Source organism: Melopsittacus undulatus, chromosome Z (genome assembly GCF_012275295.1).
Source record: "Melopsittacus undulatus isolate bMelUnd1 chromosome Z, bMelUnd1.mat.Z, whole genome shotgun sequence".
Lineage (NCBI taxonomy): Eukaryota > Metazoa > Chordata > Aves > Psittaciformes > Psittaculidae > Melopsittacus > Melopsittacus undulatus.
This window is the reverse complement of record NC_047557.1, coordinates 12,573,652-12,600,308: the sequence shown is the minus strand read 5'-3', so window position 1 is coordinate 12,600,308 and position 26,657 is coordinate 12,573,652. Positions and strand designations below refer to the sequence as shown.

Sequence of the window (26,657 nt, the reverse complement as noted above, 5' to 3'; positions counted from 1 at the left end):
CTGAAGTAACCTCTTAATGCAATCAGGGTGGCTGTTCTTCGCTGCAAGATGTAAAGCACTGTGTCCTAAATTAGTAAAAGCAAACCAAATTAACCATTCAATCATGCCAAGGTACAGGAATAAACTCTTCTATGACAAAGGCAAAATTTTGAATTATCTTTTTCCTATCACAGCACATGAAAGTAAGGATAGAGGAAAAAGAAATAAAAAGCTATATCAAGCAGAATGTATTTATGACACACTGTTGTTCAGGCAGGTAACAGAGTAACACAAACACTGTGTCAGAATATAGCCTGGCAGAGGTAAATCTAAGATTGTGCCATTGTGCTTCTTAAAACTTAATTTTCTTGAATTACTCAGCCTCCCTGGTAGAGAGAGGTCTCTCAAGTGTCTTTGTGATTTCTTCCATTTGGCAATAAAAAAGGAACCCAGCAAAACAAGGCAAATGAACCACACTACAATGAATTCGTATCATCCATAAAGTGCATGTAGAAGACTCAGAACATGGCCTACTTGGGTTTGCGTCTCAATTCCCTCTTCTGTTCATGTATTTAGCGCACATGAGTACATGTTTAGCTATGCAATAGTGATTTACTGACTATGGATTTGTGATGAAAGACTGCAGTCTACCCTCTTGGTTCATCTTATGGAGCATCTGAAAAATTGAAGAGGCCAAGACAGCAAAAGAATAAATTATCTGTGTAACTAAGAAAGAAGAAGCCAAGATTTAGTACTCAATACAGACAGAGCCACTTGTGACAACAGAAACTCGCTGTAAATAATGTGACTACTACAGCCAAGGCTTTCTCTAATGAATACTGGGTCAACACTCTCAGGTGAGAGCAGGCAACCTCTTATTATCCAAACAACTAATAAATCCTGAGGCAAGATGAAGTATGAATACTGAATAATAGTCTGTATCACACACATATATTCTCTTATCATTATGTATAATCTGAATGCTTCTTCCCTATCCCTGATATTTCCTTATAGAGGCAAATCATTTCCACATATGACAGAACCGGTGAGCCCAACGTTTACAGGTCATTACTGGAAAGATGGAATGCTGACAGCTCATACAGCTGTCAGCTCATTCAGGTGACTCAGCTAACCAGAGAAAATGCTGGGCATGGATTCCACTGAAATCTATTAAGAAGAATGCCAGTTTCAAATTCAGGTCCCATCATTCTCTTAGTGAAGTAGCAATTAAGGCACAGGACTTTAGTGGGCTGAAACAGCACACTTAATAGCTCTCAGCTCTCTTTTGGCCTGTATCAGCTCTTCTCATAATCCTGAGGAAATGTCTTACTGCAACTCCTGTAACAGTTAATGGGGTTAATAGCTTGGATGCGCATAAAAGCAACATGGAATATCTTGATTTAAACTGTAAAAAGCCTCAAGAAATTAACAAAAAAGTCGGAGGAATTTATTTCAAAATAAATAAAAACCCCAAAAATAACCTATAAACTATTTTACTTCTGGAGTCTGCTATAAATCCTGACATTTATAGTATTAGATCAAAAGTTTGAAAGGGCTTTAGAATCTGAATTCTATATGCAGAAAAGCAAGTATGCCTAAACCTGTAAGTGTTACAACTGCTGTCCTACATGTCATGTAGGGAAAAGCAGGGTTATCAAATCTGTAGTTGCACATCAAGAACTACACAGGCAAATTGAGTGAATTATACCACATGTGTAGGTTCACAGAGGCATACCTGCACCATCTTGGGCTGTCACATCTGCACCATGTGTCACCATGATCCTGAGGCACTCCGCATGCCCTTTCGTGGCTGCCAGGTGAAAACTGGAAGAGAGGATTTACATGTCACTTTTATTAAGACCTCCTTTCTCTTTCATTCACAAATCAAGTACTGGCAAGTTCTCCCCTCCCTGTCCTTAGATATTTTGGCTTCCCTCCACTGCCTCCCAAGATGATAGTTCTGAAAGTGTTTCTGTACAAAACCAAAAGTTTTTGTAGTCATACTTTTATGACACACCCCAAATACTGTGCTCAGTTTTGGGTCCTTCACTATATGAAAGACATTGAGGTACTGGAGTGGTCCAAGGAAGGACGACAGTGATGAAGGGTTGAGAGCACAAGTCTTAAGGGGAGGGGCTGAAGGAACTGGGGTTGTTCAGTCTGGAGAAGAGAAGGCTCAAGGGGGACCTTCTCACTCTCTACAGCTACCTGAAAAGAGGTTGTATTGAGTTGGGAGCTCATCTCTTCTCCCAAGTAACAGTGACAGGGCAAAAGGAAACAGGCTCAAGCTGTGCCAAGCTGTGCCTCAAGCTGTTCGTATGTTACAAAACATTCAGATTGGATATTAGGAAACATTTCTTCATGGTTGTCAAGCATTTGCACAGACTGCCCAGGGAAGTGGTGAAGTCGCCGTTCCTGGAGGTATTTAAAAGACATGCAGATATGGCACTTAGGGACTGGTTTAGTGGTGGACTTGTCAGTGTTAGGTTTATGGCTGGACTTCATGATCTTAAAAGCTTTTTCCAACCTAAACAATTCTGATTCTACACAGGCTGTTGTCTCATTAACCTACGGACTTACATGCATCTAGTCCCACACAATTTCTAAACCAATGTCCCGAGTGATGTAACATAGCCCCACACAATATCTTGGCTTGGGCATTAATGATGAAAACATTCACAATTATTGACTTTGCTCTAGTCATTCTACTCAGTCTCGATTTCCCCATTTCAGGGGACAGAGTTTAGTTCCTCTAAAAGGGGATTTAGCTCCTAAATTAAACTATATCAAGTCATGCTTCTGCAACATCCTTTCCAGAGCTCATCTTACTTCTATGTAAAGGGGGAAAAACAAACCAACCCAAACCTTAGTGCTTGTGAATATCACCTGGAGAAATCAAAGCTGATGGATATATTTGTATTTTTTTAACTTTTGGTGTTGCTTTTCACCTCAAGCACCTGCTTGTTTGAACAGCAGGAAATCGTAGAGGTTACCAACCACACCATGGCAGGATGAATTCAACAGCATGAGTTACCAAAGATATAATTACAGAGCAAACCAAAGAAGTTATACCGAATTCAAGCCTTTTTACAGCTGAAGGTTCATGTTTGACACATCCCTGGCACCTCAAGATTCACAGAAGCAGTCTTAATTTGCTGCACATGCTGTAGGCTTAATTTTGCTGGGAAGCAAAAATGAAGGAAAAGCTCCTGAAAACAGGTAAGTTTATATCCTCCTGATGCATTTTGTCCCAACACCATTGAGTCTCCAGATATAGGCACAGTACTAGCAGACATACTGCTTCCCTGTGGGTTCTACTAGTATCAGCATGATACACCCAGCTTTTTTCCAGTGGAAGCAAGATAAAAACAAATTCAAGACAAAACACACTTTCAAATACCATAGAATTGCATGTGAACATTTTGGACCTTCAACAGGCCCAAGCTGAAAGAGAGAGCATTCCAAAAATGTTTTCTAGTGTCTTTTAAGGGAGACATTCAGTTTTAACACCATGCAGCCCTGTGTTATGGACATTTTCCCCTAGACCCTAAAGGGAAAGTCAAAAATCATGTAGCCACACCAACTACTGTATTTAAAAGTTTACATTTTGAACAACTGCTTCCTCTAAATGTTAAAACTAACACTGAAAGTTCAGCCTGATAACGGGGGAAACTGGGAATTTCAGGCAGGAATGAAACAGATATTTCAGGCACAAAGTATGTGAACTGCAACACTCTGTTTCTCTAAGCCATAGCCTTCTTTGTTGCCCTCTTGAAAACTCAGAAGAGAAAAAGACCTACAGACAAGGTCTGGCAATGGGTGTAGAATTAATCAAAACAGGAGTACTCCTGGAACAGAATTCTCTATCAAGTACAGCAACTATCCCACTTCCTACATGGAGTCCTTCCACACTGACTGCTTGTTGCAAACGGCAGACAGACAGCACTTAAACTTTGAACCGTTCTCTCTAGATATAAAAATATCCTGTGTGCTCATCCTCATGCTTACTACTGCCATAAACAAACTGAAGAGTTAACACTTCCAAGAGCATAAAAAGCACTGCTGCTGGTTGTCTTCATGTACTTGATGACCAATGACTTTGTGTAAATATTCTTATTTAGAAGATGCTTTTCAGTCTCTGGGAAAATGTCTGTGGGAGGGACACAAAAGGAGCCTGACAAATTCCAACACCTCTGATTTAGCCAGCAAAACATACCAGCAAGTATGGAAGCATGTTCAGATACATTTGTGTAGATACACAATATGCCTGAAGTCACTTATATACTAGGAAGGCTGTGAAGCAGGCACTCGGCTCGCATTTGACATTATTTGTGGGAATAACAAATACCTGAATATTAATAACTTGGCTAAATCTGGTACATTGGTGTTTTATAGACAGACTGTGTATGATGGTGCCAAATGCAACATGAATACACAAGAGCAAAAGAAGCTTCATTTAGGTAAATTCAGACATCAAAGACAGTATCAAAGAGAGGAAAAACTTAACCCCTTTCAGGCTATGTGCCTATGAATAACACATCAGTCCCATCGACGCAAACAATTCCCATGCCAGTTCTCATCAACTCGTCACACATGCAGATGCTTTGTTTCATGTGGCCAAAAATATTTTTGAGAAAGAAATGATTGAAAATATCATTTCTCCCAAATTGATGGGATGAAAGAAACATCATCTGTAAGTAGTACAACCAGCGTGAAAGATGAGAGAACATGTGTAAAGATGTAAAGATCTGGTGAGAGCAAACAATAGAGAAGCTATGTGGAGAGTATTCTGAAAAGAGAGGGTGGTACGGGTTAACTCTTAGCCATTTATAAAGGGACCTAAGCCAAGTAGAACTGGGCTGCTACAGCTCCCTCCCAACTACTTGTCCAATTATTTCTGTGTCCCCTCCCTAAATGCTTGTACTACTACTACCCCTTGCACACCCCTAAGAGATGTTTTCTCTTAGTAATCTAAAAGCAATTGGGGGAGGAATGGGGGACATGGTTGGCTAGCTGCTGGTTTAGTAAACTGAACTGGATGACCAGGAAATCAGCCCTGCTCCAGAGGGAGAGAGAGGAGAATGACTCCAGACTGGCACAAACCTATTACAGTAACATTTAAGTCAGAGTATGACAGAGCGCTGGGCAAAAACTTTCCCTTGAGGAGCATAACCAATTTTAAACTTAAGAGCCCCACTCTTTGGGTTTTCTGTTGTGTGTGTTTGGGTTTGCGTTTTGTTTTGGGGTTTTTGTTTGTTTAAACTTTTTAAAAATCAAACAAAAAACCCCAAACTCAAACACTTTAGTAGTAGTGAGGGATACTGTGTAGCAAAGGAGGCTCTTGAAACAAAGTCTACAAGCATTTATTTCAGTACAGAGTAATTCTGTACATGCCACATAAACTTTCCTAAAATATTTGAGGCAAAAGCTGCAGGTTTCCAAACACCGGCGTTCTTGCCATCTGGAAGCCTTAAGCAGTGGTGCATTTTACTTGCATCTTTCGCGAATAAACTTTCTTTGATATGAAAGCAAACAACTTTTCCTCCCACATCCTGGTTGTGCAGTGACTTAGGCAAACAAAAACAAACATGTAAGGCTTGATTTGGAGCAAGGGCCATGCTGAGGGTTAGATTCTCATTCAGCCTAAAATCCCACTACAACATGGTTCATTTTCCCTTCACAATAGATAAGCCTGTGCTAACACTTAGAGGCACATCTTGACACCCCAGCTTGAACTGATTTGAGACAGATTTCTTTTATTGCTGTATAATATTTCTATTCTTCCTGAGGGACAGGCTGGTCTTTCATTATTGTCTCCAGACCTTTCACTGCAGGAGAGAGACAACCACCCTTCCCAGTGTTTTTCTCATCAGATCTAGAAATGAAGCAAGTAGCGTTTGAGACCCACTACTGCAGCAGCTGATGAAGATCAGTTGGCTGACACTGCTTTTTCCTACTGGGAATGTACAGGTCTCACCATTACTCAGTCCTTAACAAGATAGAGTAAAATATCATGTCTTCTGGGAGGAACACAAGGGCCAGTTGGAGTAAACAGGCCTTGAGAGTAAATGTGAACACACAGCAAAATATCATCAGATCCGGGGTCAACTGGAGAACAATAACAAGATTCGAAGTCCTGTCAGGACCTCAAATTTCCTGACCATAAATTTCAATCAAATAACATTTTCAAATGCACTGATACAGAGATGCTTTTTATGAATGACTGGTGACTGAACAGAGTGGATAGCTGTGTATGACACCCCTGAGCTCCATTTTAAGCAGCAGATTTCTTACAGATAGCAGATATCAAATGGTGAATCGACTACAACAGTCCTAAACAATCCCATCCTTTATTCAGGGCAAACAATCTCTTCCATTTTTTGCTTATGAAGGCAAGCTAGCAAAGGAATGGCCTTCTTCAATCAGTGTCTGACAGAGAGAGTACCAGAGTTCAGATAAAGTTGGTCTTTGCTAAAAGGCCGAGAATGAGTGTTTCCAGAATTCATTAAAGTGCCAGACAGTCTAACTCAAATAGAAAAGGGCTGTAATTTTTACTACTCAGCTCACATAAAACATTCCTTTACAAATCATTTCACCACAGGTAGAAAAGAATTAATTTACATTTAGAGGTCAGACTTGTAAAAATGAAGCCAACTGAGCTTTGCCTAAGGTGGTGTTAGCAGTAAGACATGGGTCTGCCATATCTAGGGTCTCTGCTTAACCTTTTGCACAGCTACATCCTGCAAAACTGAGCACAATCCTCTTATTGCATATTTTTTGACAGCTGTCTTAAAACAACTGGGTGGTCCATATATCAAGGGAAAATGCGAAAAAAGTGGAGTGGAATGCGATAAAATAAAATTAAAAAAAAGAAATATAAAGTCTTAATTTAAGACAGTAACCTTCTAACTAGGAAATTTTCATCTGTGAAAAGAAAACCAGGAAAAAAAGAAAGAGCTGAAAAATTACACTCAGTCAGGGGGCTCCATCTCTGTTTGGCAAGGTCATGCTCCAGAGGTTTTTTTCAGGTCAGAATTAGCATTCTCTGTAGCACAGATTTTCTCTAGGGCCTGAAAGTAGTCTGACACATTACTTACAAAAATCCAAAGCAAATAAAATACGTGGTTGAATTATGGAGGGTAAGTGAGTATTATATTTGCTGTTCTCTATTATGACAAGCATGGAACAAAGTCAAACTTACATGCAAGCATATAATACTATTGTTCTCTGCCATTTTAATTTGAGTGCTCTGAAAATATTTCAAGTGCAAGAATGTTTGAAATACACTATGAACTCACATACACTCATTGTGAAGGTTTATTTTGAGTAAAAACATCCCTCCCCAAGGCAGATCATTCTTCTTAATTTTCTAATGTATGTCGACTCTTTGTTGACTTTTCAAAATTCTGACTTGTCTGCAAATAGTTTGATGATTTATAGTTTCCTGAGCACCAATACCTTTACACAAACAAACAAGACTGATAGATACAGATCTGCCTGTAGTCTTCATAATCTTGACTAAAAAATATATAGAAATGGAAGATATTCAAGCTTCACTGCTACTAGATCAGACAGGCAAGCAGTTCAAAAGCTATGTCAGTCAGAAAGAGACCCACTGATAACCTGGCTGATTTTCTGTGTTGACTTGAGCTTTTACACATTTTTCATTTTTAGAAGCAAAATGTAGTTTACAGTGTCTGTTATCCCCCAAAGCCTCAATTCCTACTTCAGTAACAACAGCAGAACATTATATGATAACTAGCTTTTGATTGTTTTGCATCACAGGCTGCGTGGCAGAAGTGCTAGAGTGCCTGAGATCTGAGCTAGAGGAAAAAGGGCCACGAGTATCACTAGAGTATTCTGTGCATGAAGGAAGTGCCTTCAGCCACATAGGAGGAAGTCCAGTGTGGTCTCCTCTCATGTGTAGCATGATCATCAGTAATTAGAGAAGAGTATAGTTTACTTTTCTGTGAATGGTTTGAGATTTTATCAGAAAAAAACAATGACAAAAGTAAGCCTTTTAAAAACAATAAATTTTTGACCCATCCTGAATCTAATTCATAGAAAAATTAACACCTTCAAATTCAAAGCTTGGGAAAGTCCCACACGGGTCCTGAAACTGGAGGTGTTCTCTGCCTTCCTCTATCAACACAGGGCTCTCAGCAAAGTAGCTACGTAACTGCCTGTACCAGCCAGGATTATGCTTCTGTGAGCAGCACATGCATGGGTCTCCTTCTTCCTTGCACCAGTGCATATAGGTAGGTATCTGTGTGGCTGATGAGCTGGTAAAGGGAAGAAAACCAGTTGAAAACTAAAACTGCTTTCCACTGTTTCTTCACACAGTCATAGGTGCTTGCAGCCCATCAGCACAAAGCAAGTAACAGAACACAGAATCTCTCCTTAAACCTAAAAACCCAAGATTAAAGCATGAATGTTTCCCCATGAAGGGGAAAGCAGAACCTTCATCTTTCCTCGACTGCATTACCAAGAGGCAGTTACTCATTTGAGACACTACGTGTCTCAGGAACAGCCAACCATTTAATTATGGAGGAACCATCCAGATGTTTGGCAAATCAGATTGCCTTAAAGGAAAAATCAGACATCTACAGGTACCACTATCAATAATTACTATTTCTTTGGGGGTTTTATTATTTTTCAACAAATAAAAACACTGCACCTGTTTAATCTCCTCGTAAGACAAGATGTGGGTTTTCATTAAGCGTGGGCAGTCCATGTCATGTTCCTGTCAAACGCATGGATGCAACCACAAGACTGCAAAAATTGTGTTAGGAAAAACAGTTGCAGGAGATACATTTTGCTTTCAAGCCAGAGTTGGCACCATAAGAAAACGAAGTATTCTGAGTTTTAAGACATTTGATCAATGAGTTGCTAGTAACATCTTCTGGAGTGTAGATAGGTTAAGATTTTAGTAAGGTAACATAGGCAGGTATGGATTTATAATGAGTGTGAGAAATTCTTCCCATAGCTCCCACTGAGCACCATCCACTGTGAAGTGATGCACAAAGCCTGTATTGTCCTGTCTTCTATTTAAACATAAGAGGGCACCTGCCCTCTCCCGATACCCACAAAACCATCTGGCAAAAACCCTATGTGCCACTTCTGTGTTAGCACATATCTGGAACAGCTTTAAAACAAACAAATGAACTAAAAACAACCACACCCCCCCAAAAAAAAGAAACAAAAAAAGAAACAAACAAACCCAAAACATACTGGTTTTCATATAAAGTTTCCAGTTTTGCCTCATAGCATAAAAAGTCTTGTTTCAATCATACACACCTCAAGGTATAGGACATTAATAAAAAGCAAGCCTGCTGAATAGCTGTTTTCTTAATAGAAAAGAAGCAATTGCATCATGCAACACAGGAGCTGGCAAGCTATGAACTCCTGATTTTAGCCTTCAAATTCAGCAAAAATATCCACCCTGCTACTCTTCAGAGAGGTTTCTGGGATCCCCAGAAGCTTTATATTTTTCATTCTCAGGTTGTGTTCCAGCAGTTCCATTTTCACACACAGTTTTCTTTGGCAAACTCTGTTACCACACTAACACAAACTCCCACTTCAAGTCTGAAACATACAGACTTTTCTTCCACGTACCATTAACGGTAAATATAAGTGCTCACAATTCAGATTTATCCTATGAAGTTTCCTGCAGAGTGTCCATTTTTAAAGTCCCCTCAGAACTAACGTCATCAAACTGCAACAGAGATTCTGCCAAGCGAGAACTTCAGAGCACTCTGAAAGTTGCTGACAGAGAGTCTGAAACTTCGAAATGTTACTTTTATTTTTGGTGTTGTAGGGTAGGAAAACAGACAAAGTACAACAGCGAAGTCTCAAAAAGACGAAAGGGCCTGGAAACAAGAACAGTGTCACCTGTGCCTCTAGAGAGAAGGGTAGGGAAGATTCCTTCTGATAGTTTCCTTAAATACATACCCCACCTTGAAAGTCCACAGGAGTGCAGTTAGCTTCTCAATATATACACTTTCTGGCAAAATATCTTTTTAGGACAGGGTGAAATCCCTGAGATTGCCATGGATGTGCCCAGATCAACCTAACTTCCTTCCTGAGTTAGGTAAAATCAGCTAGCCTTCTGCTGTGTTTTCTTGCAAGGCCAGAATAGAGTTCAGAGTTAAAACTAAGCCCATCAATGAGAGCAATGACTAGCATCTCTATTGACTTTCATCCTCCAACTTGGTATTGCTGGCCAGCAAAACCTAGTAACCACCTTAGTACATGAAAAGTCTAAGGAAAGCAAGGAAATCCCAAACCATGTTAGCATAACAAGAGGCCAAGAAAAGGCTGGAAAGGCTGAGAATAACTGAGTAAAATTTAATCTAAAGAAAATATTTGTATTTCATGAAAATCCAGCAAAGCTCAAGAACTGTGTATAGTGCTCCAAGAATCTCAGAGCATGAATATCCTTATGCAACATGAGGGATGTCGACAAAGGATAGCTCAGGATTATGTGCTGTTTGAAATTTCTGTGCCTTTTACACTTATGATACTTAAGAACTCTCCAGATCTGAAGCAACAGAACTAGTTGGATTTATTTTTTTATTAAACTGTATAAAGTGAACTTCTCTTACTTCACAAGGGAATTGCAAACCAAGTGCAATAATATGTACTTAGAGTAATGAAGCTAGTAGCAACACATTCTTCAGAGACCACTTGGTTAAGATGACCTCATAACATTGGTTTTTATAAACTCGTTAAATTATTATGGCAATATAGTTTTATCTTGCATTTCAGAATAACTCTACTACTAAAGCTTTTAAGGTTCCACATTTCTGAAGAGGAGTATGGGCTACAAGAGAGACACATGCCGGAAAAGGCAACTTCAGAGCTTTCCCACATTTTCCAGTTAGTACTTTCCTAACACAGAATGCACCTGCAAAGCAGGCAGCAGAAAATGCAGTGATATATAAACCCAATAAATAAGCAGCCACCAGCATATTCTACTGCCTAATACCTCATTCTGAAGCTAACAAAAAAAGAAAGAAATCAAACATTTGCACACTGCTCTGCCTTGGCTGTCTGTTCCCTTCCCCTTTCTAGATTAGAGTACATTTGTAATCCAGTAGCAGCCAGTTTGTGTAATTAAAATATACACACAGAGCTCATTTGGTTGCCTAAGTCTTTGAAAAACATGTAAAACAACTGCAGCCCATTATGTAGATATAAATCTAACTGCAGCCTTAGCCCTGTCCCCTCCAGCCTTAAAGAGCCTGGTTCTGGCCTGACACAAGAGGCACGCTTCCCTGTGCAACCCTGCCAGCCACAGCGTTCCTCACGCGGAAGTGGGGCACTGAGCTCTGCCTCCACGTCAGCCAAGCTGCAGCTGTTTCAAGCCAGGCATACAAAGGCTTCCAACCATCTAGGCTATGCTCTGATCCAAGTAACTGACAAACCTGAAACCTGGCCAGGTCTGGTAAAATCTGGGTATTTGGCAGTCCTGCAAATGGAGCTGTTTACAGGGAATTCCAGAGACTGCCTGATGCTGCGTTACAGGTTTGGCTGATCCTCCCCGAAGCAGGAGTGGCACAGGCAGCTCACAGGCTATCCAAACACGTGTACAGGGGCCCTTTGAAAGATTACTTGCTTTCTTCTGAGATAGCAGGCATACTAACTGATAATGAAATGAAATAGTTCATTAAGAATGGCCGTCCTATCAGCCTGTATGAAAAGAAAGATACAAGCTGGCTCCTAAAAGAAATTACAGACTGATTGTTTCCCCTTTGAACTCTAGCTATCGTCCACAGGAAGTCCTGTGTGTGTCAGATGCAAAAAAAAAAACCCATTGAGATGTTTTTCAGTGCTCAAAGAACTTTATATGAATTAGGGAATTTGTTCTTCAGATAAGTGGCATTTGTTTGGTTTACAAAATAGGAAATCACTAATGAAAACAAGTAAAAAGCATCAGTTTTTCAAAAGTGAAGTCCAGGATCTTCATATTTGAAATCAAATTAAAGAGCATTAATATGTCACTTCAGAAGATGGATTGTTCATTTATTTCTCTTTTTAACAACATCAAGATATGAAAGTACTAAAACGTCTAAAAAATTGCTTTAAAAGTGCATGATAGAACATGAATGCTGTTGATTTCAAGTCCTATCCAAAGCATAGATAAAACCTAAAAACTGGATAATGACATCTCCAAGTCATCAGAAGAGGACTACACTGTTTCAGTCAAGGGCCAGGAGAAAACCATTAACATGAATTCAAAGGAAGTTGCTAAGCCCCTGTCCATCATATTTGAAAAATCATAGCAGTCAGGTGAAGTTCCTGATGACTGGGAAAAGGGAAATATAACCCCACTTTCAAGAAGAGAAAAGTGGATGACCCAGGGAACTGCAGACCCATCAGTCTCAGCCCTGTGCCTAGCAAAATCTTGGAGCAGATTCTGCTGGAAGGCATGAGAGGGTACATGAAAAACACAAGGTGCTTGGTGACAGCCAGCATGGGTTCACTAAGGGGAAATCCTGCCTGACCAATTTGGTGGCCTCCTATGATGGGGCTACAGAACTGATGGACAGGGGTAGAGCAGTTGATGTCATCTACCTTCACTTGTGCAGAGCTTTAAACACTGTCCCACACAACATCCTTGTCTCTAAATTGGAGAGACATCAATTTGATAGGTGGACCACACAGTGGATAAAGACCTGACTGGATGGCTGCACACAAAGAGTTGTGGTCAATGGCTCCATGTCCAGCTGGAGACCAGTAATGAGTGGTGTCCCTCAGGGATCGGTGTTGGGACCGGTCTTGTTCAACATCTTTGTTGGTGACATGGACAGTGGGATTGAGTGCGCTCTCAGCAAGTTTGCTGATGACACCAAGCTGTGTGGTTCGGTTGATACGCTAGAGGGAAGGAATGCCATCGAGAGGGACCTTGACACACTTGTGAGGTGGGCTGACGCCAACCTCATGAAGTTTAACAATGCCAAGTGCAAGGTCCTACACCTGGGTCAGAGCAATCCCAGGCACAGCTACAGGTTGGGCAAAGAAGAGATTCAGAGCAGCCCAAGGAGAAGGACTTGGGGGTGTTGGTTAATGAGAAAATGAACATGAGCTGGGTTCAGTGTGTGCTTGCAGCCCAGAAACCAACCGTATCCTGGGCTGCATCAAAAGGAGCGTGACCAGCAGGTCGAAGGAGGTGATCCTGCCCCTCTACTCTGATCTTGTGAGACCTCACCTGGAGTATTGTGTGCAGTTCTGGTGTCCTCAACATAAAAAGAACATGGAACTGTTAGAACAAGACCAGAGGAGGCCACGAGGATGATCAGGGACTGGAGCACCTCCCATATGAAGATAGGCTGAGAAAGTTGGGGCTGCTCAGACTGGAGAAGAGAAGGCTGCGTAGAGACCTCATAGCAGCCTTCCAGTATCTGAAGGGGGGCTACAGGGATGCTGAGGAGGGACTATTCATTAGGGACTGTAGCGGTAGGAGGAGGGGTAACAGGTTAAAACTTAAGCAGCAGAAGTTTAGATTGTATATAAGGAAGAAGTTCTTTACTGTAAGGGTGATGAGGTACTGGAATGGGTTCCCCAGGGAAGCTGCGATTGCTCCATCCCTGGCGGTGTTCAAGGCCAGGTTGGACAGAGCCTTGGGTGATATGGTTTAATGTGGGGTGTCCCTGCCCATATCAGGGGGATTGGAACTAGATGATCTGAAGGTCCTTTCCAACCCTAACTATTCTATGACTCTATGAATTCCATTCTCTGGGTCTCACTTAAAAGCCTGCGTGATTGTCAATACAGTAATGTTTGTACAAAATATGGATTTTTCATTTAGCAACAAATTATAAAATCAAAGTTATGAACTGCTGCTCTGTTATAGATGTAAGAACATTTCCTCTCACTAGACATTAATAACCAGCACAAAAAATTAATTAGCCCAGTTTATTATTCTTACAGTGCACAGCTTTGCCCAACCATACCTGGATGTTTAATTAATGTTTCTAACTGTTTGTCAAAAGCAGAAATCAGATTTTCAGGGAACTTAATATCAACATTTTAATTTAATTATATTCTTAACAGTGCTGCAGGGAAAAATAAGGAAAAATCAGGATTTGAACCTGAAAAGAACTTTAGTTTTGTAGAAACAAAGGCAGTTACACCCAAATCTCCACAGAAATACACTTTACAAAAAAATTGGAATAAGAACCAGATTTCAGCCATCTGTTGGTTAGAGATAAAACACTGGTGGAGATCACTGTGGTATTCTTTATTTTGTCCATGCTCTGAAACCTCGACATTTTTGTGACCATCTGGACCATCATAAATTAAGTATTCTGATAAAAGTAAATTATAAAATATTTTGTCATATCAGGTCACTGGAACACCAGTGAACTCCATTCCTGAAGAGGTGACAACCCTCAGGCTCTAGATCTTTCTTGCAGCTCCCACACTGCTCCAGTTTTCAAAAGCAGAAAATCTAATATGCTTTTCTAGTGTTAAGGCAATTTTAAGAGATGACACAGGGTCTGTACAAAAGAAGTATCTTCTAGAGCATGATGTTACACAGAGGACCCTCAACCCACACACAAGAACGGTTTGGGCTGGAAGGGACCTTAAAGACCATCTAGTTACAAGCCCCCTGCTTCCTAGAGCATTTATAGCAATTTCTAGCCAAGAAAGGGAAGATAATACAACTATTCTTCCACTTCTTAGACTCATCTGACTTCCCCATTTTGAAATTGAGGTGTCTAAATCATTTTCTGTGGTTTTCTTTTTTCAACTAAAACAGTATAATGACTGCAGTGAATCTGTATTCTTCCAATAGCTTCCTTTAAGATAAATATTATTACATATAAGAAGGGATCTCTCAAAGGTAATTAAAACCTGATTTACCTTTTGAACAGTAATGCACTTCATGCCACTCACCCCACCTCCTTGTACAGTAAGATCCAAAAGAGAAAAGAAAAATGAATGCTATGCGCATGATATATATGAAGGATTGGAATCTTCAATTCAGCCTCCAAGGCATGAACATTCTGGTTCAAATGAAAATATAACATTTCTACTAATTGTGTTGACAACAGTGAAAGAGTCCTTAAAGAGTGAATTTGTGGAGATTTCTAAAGCTTTTTTTTGTACCATTGTCAGGCTCATTTTGTGAAACAACAGCTGATTCAACTGTAGTTAAAAAAACCTGACAGACCTCTACTTTTTTTTCATTTAATAGCCATAAGCACTTAATTCTAGTTCAGTACCTTGAAGAAATATGCCAAGATGGCAGTGATGAACTGGCACACAGACAAAATAACTTTAGGACAAGGAAGTACTGCCATTTATACATTGCGAATCCTTTCCAAAATTCTGTCCCTTCCCCCCTTCCCCACAATAATAGCAGCAGCTTCTTTAAATAACAGCACATTTGATCATTTGCTCTTATGGAAAGTGCAGTACATGAATTAACACTATGCCATCCTGAAAAGGCTCTCTTTGAAAACACCTTTTTGTTCGTTTAAGTGGGATTTAAATGATCAAATTCCAAACTGGAAAGTACTGTTTTGTTGTTTAAGGAAGCTGGACAAAAAAAAACCCTATCTGGCAGAATAAGACTACAATGGCAGAGTCAGATTTCCAGATAAGTTCTTTTACAAGTGTGCTTGGCAATAGTCTGTGCTGTGTAAGTGGGAGCAACAATGGGGCTGTCAATTTATGCCAAAGGTGGATTTGCTTCATGGCCTTAAAACTGATTCATTGCTTATAGAAAGGACTGAGTCAGGCAGGGTAGTGGTATGGAAAGTCAGAAAAATCTTAAAAAACATGTATTTTTAAATACTTTTTTTTAAGAAGCACTTCTGGAAACTTAAACTGTCATATGAAAATCTGTAAGAATCTCTAGGAAATTTACTGGTAAATTTTAATTAAGATGCTCACTAATTTAAGCATCTTTATTTTACTGTTTGTGGGCAAGCCACAAAGAAAAAGCTGTATAGGACAAGGCAAAAGAGGACACAGGAAATTTAGGTAGTTATGTTCAAAACCAAGCCAGACCTGGAGCATGCTGTATGGACTCAGTGGAATGACGCATACAGTACTTAACAAGTCAAACAAAATCCTGGATTCTGGTCTCTGTTGCTCTCAGTTCAAGCATTTTGTATTAAGAAGAGATACATTTGATCTGTATTAATGTATTTAATTATAACACAAAAACTTAGAAGTACCGTTTAAACATGAAAAATTACAGTCCTCTCCATCTTCTGTTTAAAATAATGTAATATATTACTATACTTCAGATAAATATCTGGGCAGTATCAAGAATTTTGTTTGTAGGATTAGTTACAAAATTAATAAACAGGACCTTAAAAGAAATCCTAAGGCAACAGACAATGACAGACCTAACAAACCTGTACTGCAAGATGTAATTGTTTCTCCTTTTTTTTGCTTTCAAGCACATTCCAAAGTCTCTAATCTCATTATGCATGTTGTTATATAATTGGATCCATCATGATGTTCTGGTTAGTCACCTTCAGTCTAATTGTATAAACAAAGGCATCAATATATACTCACAGGGATCAATAGACCACTCCTCCAAAGAGCTCCCTGCCCACATGGCACTGCAGAACACTGTCTAAACTGTAAATAGTGAAATCTGAGCACAATGGTTGCCAGTTGTCCCAGAAAAACCTCTCCAGATTGCCATTTCCCAGCATGAGAGTCTCCATGCTCCAGATGAGGTATATGACAAACTAGCACAATGCTTCCACGTGACGCTAACAAGCCACAGTGCTGTGCTGCAGCAGGGTCCATACCTCGAAGCAGAGATACAGCTATGTTAGGTACCCATAACTGTGTAGGAAATAAGCGCTGGCATCATTCATCACTAAGCCTCATTCATCACTGTGCAGGAATGAAGCCCTAGCATTGCACTGCACTCTGCAGAGGAGAAAGAAGCCTACCTCTAAAGAAATGATGGCTCTAATTCATTTTGCACACACTAAAAAAAGACTCTGAAGTGGGAAAAATGCAAACAGGACACTGCCCATTATTAATAAGCCATACTGGATAACATTTCTGGGTCATGATGCTCTTTGGCAGCTCTGCCTCTCTAGATCCCTGTCATTGTTTCTACACCTGTCAGCCTTTATCTTTCAAAACAGAGACAGAAATAACCTGAGCAGTTCTGCTAAGTTTCTGAAAGCACTGGAAACAGAATGAGAGTTGACATGCTGTATTTCTGTATCACAGCAATGGTATTTTTCTGTGTTCTCTCTTAAGAAGTCTTTTAAAATGCTACAGAGAAATAACCAAAAAAAATGACAATTAAATGAATATATAAAACAAGCAGAAGCAGAAATCTTCATAGCATTAATTCACATTTGTTCCAAGCAATTATTATGATTAGTAATAGCATCATTAATATATGATGACTTCTTTGTAGCTGCAATTAAAAAGAAAAAGGGTGAATTTGCAGTACATTTCTGTGAAGCTGAAAATCACTGCACCATATCCCTACAGTTACAATCCTGTTTCTTAAGAACTGAGGCTTGTATCTACTCACTGATGATTACAGCCTTTGTTGGTTCCCTAGAAAAATTCACAGTTTCAAATTATTTGGGAATTGTGAAAACTAGGTGTTACACTAGATGTAGTGCAGCTTAAGAATCTAACTCTGAAGTTATGTTGACTGTAAAAACATGTGATGCTAAACAGATGTAATTCAGAAGATTCAATGGAAGTCATGCTTTAGATTATTTTCAAAAGGAAAACATGTGTATGAAATTTTTCAAAATTAAAAACATATTAAAGTGTGGAAAAAGTCCACTTGAAATAATTAGAGGTCTGGGACTTCTGTGGTAAGAAAGTGCAGGTCATTTTGAGTCACGGCCATCATTTAGTTTCCTCAGATGCAGAAAAGAAACACAGAAGCTGTAGGAAACTAAGACCAAGCAAGAAGCAGAGCATGAGTCAATAAATGTAACCCAGAGGTAATTTTTTAGAACTTATAATTTGGTATAAACTACCTTGTTCTGCCTCTCCCAAGACTAAGACATGTCTTCCTTTCTTCCCACCTATCCAGCATTTTATGAAAGCTTTGGTTCTGTTATGGGATGCCTATTACTCATTTATTCATTTAATCATCTTTTTATGCCATAAGAATGGAAGTTTAAGGATAGCAATCTCTTGCCTGTAATTTTTTTTTCATTGAATCTTTCATCTTCTACAATTCAGAATGTTCACAGGAGAACAAAAAGTAGAAGAAGGAAAAAGAATATATGAAATATATTGAGATTGCAAAAGGAATCTCGTTAATACGAGACTTTCATTACCAAGCTATAATCAGAACAAGGAAGAATTGCACGAATCATTAGTATCGACAAGATTTTAAAACTCAGTCACCATTCAGTTCAAAATAACCCCTTAGAAAGAAGATTTTAATATCTATGTCATTAAACCAATGTTTATGGGAAAAAATAGCCCCAAAGATCAATGGAGTGCGCAGTCTGCAGGTTGTCATAACAATACCAAGTTCCAAAACACCCTGTCCTAAAATGGCTCAAATCTAACCAGCAATTCATGTTCAAGTTACCTCAACAGGTTTGTGATTCTGAAATTGCATTTTAAATGTAGAATTATAGACTATCAGAAAGAGCTTTCCAGAATATACTGTGCTTCAGATGAAAAAGAAAACTTCATTTTCAGGATGGTCACTGGTTTTTAATTCATGGAGGTGGCATGCACATACAGAGCTGGTTTTTCCCCCTGCCTTGTGCTTATATTACGTGTTCAAGTTGGACTTACGCGGTTTTGCCCTCACTGTCTTGTTTGGTGGCACTGGCTCCCTTTTTACCCAGCAATGAAGCCACTTTCTCAGGATCGCCATTCTCCACTGCCTGCAGCAGCCGATCATCATTCTTATTCCACTCATTGGTCTGGAGCAAAAGAAAAAGAGGGGAGAAATATTATTAGTACCAGCACTGTGTCCAGGCTCTCCAGAATGATCCAGCACACTTTCATCACAATAGAAAGCTGAAGCAAAATCCCAACTCAAAGAAATGGCACAGAGAAAGCTGCACACAAGTACTTTGCAACCTGTGCAGCACAGGTTCCCAAGGACTTAATGGGTCACGCCTAAGTGACCACTGAAGATGATCTCTAATATGGAAACTTTGTAGAAGAGTAGTGCAGGAAACAAAAAAAATCCGTTTGTTCTTACTGTACTTTAAAAAGTTCTTTGTTTGTCTTGTCCTGGTTTCTATTTTGGAGCTACACTGGTCCCATCATGTGGATGGGGTGCCCCAGTTGATTCACACCCCACCCTAGCAACACAAGGTCAGCCAAAACTTTGAATATTTAAGGCTTTTCCCAGCTCACACTTTGTAGAGAGTAAGAGATTAAGTAACTGCCCTTTGCAGACTGTAACTAGCTTTACTGAGCTTCTATTCTCCACTTTTGTCTTAAAAACAAATCAGCCACTCAGATAGATGGCACATTTCTAGTGCTGCTGAAAGAAAAGATGACCACCCTACATTTAGGTCTTTCCAATCTTAATCCACTAATTCTTTTTGATCCTTCTCATCAGTGGAATCAGGGAAAGAACACTTCTTCCTAAAGTAAGGATTCCCCCTGTGAACTTTAGGACATGGCCTGTTTCCTCTAACAGCTGGATCTAGCAAGACACTAAGAAAACAGAGGACAGTTAACCATCTGTATCCCATGTGGTCACAGCAAAACAAGCTCTGGAAAAGGAATCAAAGTTGCACCTATGCCTCATAGTCTGGACGCAGTCTTCAGGAAGACAGCAATCTGGTGCAATAAACAGCTGCATTTAGATTGAGTTTTATCACCCTGCTACAGGCAGAAAAGGTATCTTCAACAGACTACGGCTTTCTCTTTGACAACAGTCAGCTCATCTTCAGTATGACTAACCATTCATTAGCCCTCAGTTTCCACAAAGCTTTCAGAATGACTAAAATCATATTAGTACACTCCTTGAGAAATACTGAACTTAAAATCCCACTTTCTCCTGATGCTCTACACAGACTTTTGCCCCCAGCTGAACAAAAGATTTGATGTTTCTCTGTCTGGACTTGTGAGGAGAAGCATACAAAGTGCACACTGATGGGAGCTAACTCCATAAGCAGTGCACACTCAGAAAATCAAAACAGGAGGAAAGCGTTCCAAGTTATAAGTTATTTAAAAACCGCCACCAAACATCAGGGAGAGTGCACTCTGAGCAGAAGAGGAGTGAAGAGTTGAAAGACCACCACCTGGAACCAAGATTATGAATGGCAGCTCTGTCAAAGGAAGTCATATGCAGGAGACAAAGAGCAACTACAAGCTGTTATGGCAGTGGTGTGACTGGTGGGTAAAAGCACATCAAGTATTCTTTATTCTTTTTAACAGTGGAATAAACCTCTGTAAACCCCAGAGCATTAATTACGTCAGCAAAAAAATTGTTTCCTCTAGCAGTATTTAGACTCCATGACAATGAATGGCCAGCCAAGCACCAAGCTCCACCTAAAATGGAAGACGTATACTCTTCATTTGGGGAGTTTCATGCTTTAAAGGCAGCCTGTTATGAAAAACAGATGTTACAAAAAATGTATTTTACTTGCAAATAAAATCTTTCAAAGCTAACACTGTTTGTCTGACAGCATATTACGCTTTCAGTTTTGGAGTCTGTCCTGTTTCTGTGGGTTTTATTATTCAGTCATGTAAGATACAGGGTATTCGATGAATCACCCTTACCCACAAATCACCAAGATGACTGTAAAGCATTGGTAGCATAGCATTGGTAGCACTTAACTCCTGCACTTACTTTCTTGTTTCTTTCTCCATTTTATCCTTGGAAAAGAAAGGAGGAGATGGCAGGTAATGTTAATCTACACAAACACACTTATTCCCTACTCCCCGTCTAACCCAATACTAACCCATACATTGAAAGAGAAACACAACACCTAATTAAAGATTTTCTCATGACCTGAAATAACCAGTTTACTTCTGAAATATGAAACAGAATAAGCTATGGGAAAATGTTGAGATTAAGGCCTGCTGAAAATCTTTGGCAGAACAGTTTTCACAAGAACATTCAGTGTTTTAGTACAAAAACGGCCATGTCTTCAAGAAGCAGTTTATTAAATTGAAATCTTAACATAATCCAATATGCAGTGTTCTGGTCTAAGAAAGCTAGCACAGTAATGCCAACTCCCAAATTCAAGAAAGAACCAAGAACAAAAATCAATGAGAAACTGCTCTGATAACTATATCCTTTTCTATAATTACACTGTTATTAACATCCCAGACCCAAGAGATTCCCTAATTACTCCTCAGTATGTGGAAGCTGCCCTAGGAAATATAAAGATATTGGACGGGGAAATCTGGAGTGTTCTGAAAGTGATTGTATTGCAGTATGATACCATCTTCATGTAAATAGTAAAAGATTTCATGACACATGGTATTAGCCTCTTTCACAAACAGAGACTTTAATTCATCTTTACTGTAGTTGTAGTCTTCTACTATGCCCTTTTTGGTAACAAAAAATATTCACACACAAACACAAGTAAAGAAAGATTTGATGATGCCTTATTTAAAAAATTTCTTCCTACTTATCTCTACAGCCAAACAGATTTCCTCATATTTAAGAATTGAACAGAACTGAATGTGGACAAACTATTGACAGCGTCTCTTGCAGGGACCCTGAAAACACTCGGTTCTATCAAATTCATCTCAGTGTCAAGGAAAGGCTGCTAGTATACATTTCCTTATTTTTCACATGAAGCTGGTAATTCTTTTTCCTGCTTAGAGGAAAGTGGTAGAGGCTGAAGGCTAGGATAGGATTTGGTAGTTATTTTTGACCACTGTTTTCAGTTCTATATCTAATTAGTGTCTCTTCTAAGCACTGTGACTCAGAGTTGTTAAAGGAATGCATAATTTTAGAGACTGGCACATACTTAATCTGCTTCCAATTGCATGTTTTCAAAGGCCCTTTCCAACCCTAACCATTCTATGATTCTATGTTATAACATCTTTAACACTTGTTAAATTGTACCAGAATTTTGGTTTGCTACTGGAAAACAAAAGAATATAGGCAGTTTCTCTTCATCATTGTGCAGCAGTTATGCTCATCTATAAACTAAAATGGCTGTGTTCTATATAAGATGCTTAAAAGCCATCATGCTGTATTGCTCATATAAAAGTTATGCATTTCTTCATTAAAAAAATAAAGATTCCATTCCATGGCATTAATGAACATCTCACTATTGAAGATGAAATGTCAATTTCATATTCAAGCTTTCTCAAAATTACACACAGTTAACTATAATGCAAGTTATATAAATCTATTTACAGATCCAATTTTATTTTCAAAATTAAATTAGGGATAAATCACACTGAATAATTAACTATGCAAGCTTAAATAGTTGCTCAAGTATTCCCCTGATAGGACTGAACTGATTTTTTTCTTCCCACCGTGTTCAAAACAGCAGCATTGTAAAGTGCATTCCAGAAATTAAAGATACAGCTAATAAATGGCATGCAACAGACTCTCAGAAACATCCATTCCAATAGTGAATTGTAGCCTTACCACCCATCCTCTTCAGGGAAAAAAGAGAAAGAAAATACATATGACACCCAGAAAGACCTGGTACCCAGGACCTCGCAAGTAAATAGGAGCCATGTAAGTCAATAGGGCACTCGCAGTGCCTCATGTGATTAAAAACTGCACAGCTACTGCTGCCCAGAGCAGACCTCTGAATAGGGGCACTGATGGTTGCATCACATACAATTTCTGAACTTCTGGTTAGGGTATTCCCAGCTATGGTTAATACTGTTCAGTGTAAAAGCCACCCTGAACTGACATTTGTCATGCAGCACCAGCACTTGTTTTTCCTGGAAAACATGCACAAGAGATGCTCCCTTCTGCAAGAGTACTGGAAGAACTGAGGTGGCCAGCATAACTGGAGACCGTAACTTCATAAACCCACTGCACCAAGCTTCCTCCACTGCAACCTCATAAACTATTCCACTCCACTTATACAGGCTGGACAAACACTTGTGTAAGACCCCTTCTTCAACTACCCCTGCGCCACATCCTAGGCTCCTCAGCACTCCTCCCTTGCTCCCTCTATCTCTAGGCTCCTCAGCACTCTCCCTTTGCTTTTATCTACACCCACTGACTTTCACATTTCATCCACTTAGCATTGCACCATCCACCAAATAGCCTATGGCAAGTTTCAGTCCTGTTACTACCACTCTTTAAGGTAGTATAAATGAATGTTTCCTTTCATGTCAGAGATGCCTAGACATGTAACATGCTGAGCAAACCCACACAGGGCACACCAAACTGAAGGTTAACAGCAGTAGGGTCTTCAGGAATATCTCTAGTATAACACCAGACCAACAAAACAGACTCCAGCAGCTAAGCAAGTATTTTTCATCACAGTAACGCTAAGTGGGGGTTTTTTTTGTTTGTTTTTACTTGTTTTGTGTTAAGAGCACTGCAAATTTTGCAAGATAACCAAATGAATAGCCCAGCATGACAGATGGTGCTATACAGGTAACATGCAAATAAAAAACACTCATCAGCTCAGTGTAAAGGTAAACATGCACATAATGAATTTGGAAAAAACTGACCCTGGAAAAGACTGGTAATGTGGGGTTTCTTTATCCCCACCCACCTAGCCACCCCACCCTCCTGCCCTGCTTCTGTAGGCCACAAGCCAAACAGTTATCCACAATTCCTTCAAACAATTAACATTCCACAATAACAATGGTTTGTGAACACATGCAAAAAACTCAGCTCAAGAGACTAGGAAAACCAGTGCTTCACTTAGTACATCTTCAGGTTGGGGGTGGGGTGTGGATTTGCTGGTTTATAGCATTGGGTTTTTCAGTTATCATTTGCATATTGCTGAATTTAGGTAACAACAATGAACATTACATATGAAGAAGCAAATTAAAGCTTCTTAAAGCTCAAGTGCAAGGTTTTGGATAAAACATGGAATTTTCAGTCATTCCTAAGAACAATGAATCTTTCCCTATCAGTAGTAGTATAATTATGCAAGGGATAAGACAATCCATCATCCCTAATAAACACTAACTGCAACAATTACCTGCCATGCAGAAGCAAGGAATCGCAAGTACAACACAGTGACAGCTGAAAGGATGTTAAGAAACAATACAAACATCAGGTGGCTTAGCAGAGATGGGTTTACTTTCTCACTGAAATCTAACATCCCTCTCAAGTATGCTCTTTAGTCTTAAATTTCCACTTTTCAGATAGGAAACCATGCTGTATGACCTCACTCAGACACATCTCTCTACTAACAGTTAAGTGTTTTCCATATTTAAACATTTAGGAATCTGAGAAAAAAGTTGGCAGGAAAGAGTTAGCCATGCTTAAGGTGGAAAGCCACTCCTGCACAAGGCACTGGAGTGAAGGTTAATAGAGTAAGGCAGAGGGCAGTGGAGAACTGATGGGCTTGAGTTATATCATCAGTTTATGACTGGTGATTAAAAAGGGCACGATACTCAAGCCCAATGGAGAGTGCTCACACCACCTTCAGTAACCACTGTCAAGATAGGCTGAACTCTCAACACTGCAGCTCCATCCACCACAGACACACACTTCAGCAGCAGGTACCAACAGTAGTTGCACCGACAGTTGTCAACCATCTGTCTCCTCTAAGCTGCCTCTATCTATGCACAGGTTATTTCCTCTGCAAACCCAGAGATAATTCTATGATTGCAAGATACTAATAGAGTAGTTACGCTATTCTTGGGGATGAAACTTTCCAGTACAAGTCCTCCATTATCAGGATCACACACAGTGTGTTGAGGAATTGACAGGTGGTTTTGAGTCCAAAGAGAAACCTTCATATCAAAGCCTACTTTTTTTAATAATTAAAACTTGCACTACCTATTTTACGTATTGCTTTCTCTATCACAAAGTGAAAATTTTCCTTTCTAGAACAGAAGCTCAATAATTAAAAAATATATAAAAGGTGTCCATTTGTTTTCCAACACCATCACATCAGGATATTAAGCTGCAGCTGCCTTTGTGATTATCGGTAAACATCATGCAAGAAATAATATATTAGGAGAGCTGGTAGCTCTACTTAGCACTTGTACACAGTGTTTTCCACGTGCAAAGACCTGAGCAAACATTAACTGGACAACAACTTTGTTTTGTTATCTTTGGCATGCAGCCTACAGGAGATGATTTAAGTGACCTTGCATTGTTGCAAACCTACTGGAGACAGAGTTAAGTTATCTGCCCTGAAATCAGAACTGCAGGGAAGCTGAGTAGCAAATTCCTGGTAATTTCAAACTCAGCACTCGCTGTCTGAAAAGGAAAGGAATACTTAAAGCCTGGCGTCACAAACAATCACATGGCAAAGCCACTGAACACCACTGCATCACAAGGTCAACCACGAGAGTTCGCATGTACTGCACTTCCCAAGAGAGTCTTAAAAACAAGAACAATCCCATTGTAGGTAATGCATGGACTAGACAAAACATCCCTCGGAGTGAAAACAAAAGATGATGGCTTTTCTCAAAAGAATGGCTAGTCTGAAAAAGTTATAACCTAGGGGTCAGCGGTATGTGGGTAAGTAGGCTACACCTTTCCCTGATCTCCATCCCCAGCTTGGACATTGTATTTGCCAGTAGCAAGTCTCTCTGGTTGGAATAGAAATCTCCCTTGCAGAGAGAGCAGGATGTTGAGCTTATCAGCAACATCTTATCAGCAACATCTCATCCAAACCTATGGCAGTAGCTCCCAGGACAGTCAGAGGTCAACAGATGACAGAAGCTACTGTTCCCCAGGTATCTCTCAACTGGTGTAGCTCCAGCTCTTTCCTGTACCTTTCAAAGTCTGCCCACGGCACAAACATAGCATCAATGACACTGTAAGCTGACCTCTCTTGTACTGCACTCCACTGGGCAGCATTCTGAAGGCCATGCCAAAAGATGCTATGTTCATTAACTTCACCACAAGTGAGGTCTTGACCTCTAATTAAGTTGTCAAAAACAAAGTGTGACAATGATTTTCAAAGTAATTTGTAGTGATATCATCTACATGTTGCTAATTGCTACAACAGAAATAGTCTTTTCCAGCTTCGCTTGACCATCTCTGTTCCCTGTTATAGGTGACAGACAGCTAATAATATTAATTCTGTTTACATAAGAAGACAAAACATTTCTATAAAGGTTGAAACAGAAGGAGTAATGCAAATAATGTGAGCATCTTACAACCACAAGTGTTAATGCATTGTACTTCTGCTTCTTGAGCTCCTGTGCACAGCTGGGGTGACTGTAGACACAAAATACACAATGTTTGCTTGATACTGGGAACTGTATTTCTGTCAGACCATGAATTCCATTTGAACTGGAGGTTAAAAGCACCATGGGGAAGGCAGGAAGAGTTGGAGTGAATGAACAAGGACTGCAAACAAAAGACTAACGGTAGATTGTCAGTAAACCTTGATAATTATCCATTCATTGGGTAGCTTCTGTAGATAAAGAAGTGATTATTATCCAAGCAAGCCGTTTTTTCATGCTGAACCCCAGAATAATGCAACTGAACAGCAAGTCACTCAGCAGGGCGCTTTGGTCAGCCAGTGAGGCTGCTTGGAAACTTTCCTGGCAAAAGGGGACCACAAGCTGTGAAATGAAAGGGTCTTTCACCAGCAGAGAAGGGGAAAGATGAC

At 39.7% G+C, this 26,657-nt stretch overlaps 1 protein-coding gene across 1 annotated transcript in view; it reads right to left on the bottom strand.

Annotated features, from left to right (window-relative positions):
• Positions 1 to 26,657, bottom strand: part of RAI14 (retinoic acid induced 14) — a 65,830-nt gene that overhangs the window by 16,877 nt on the left and 22,296 nt on the right. Inside the window, 3 exon segments of the mRNA XM_031051510.2 lie at positions 1 to 65; positions 1,715 to 1,803; positions 18,748 to 18,878. Of these exon segments, the coding sequence (XP_030907370.1) occupies positions 1 to 65; positions 1,715 to 1,803; positions 18,748 to 18,878 (285 nt within the window).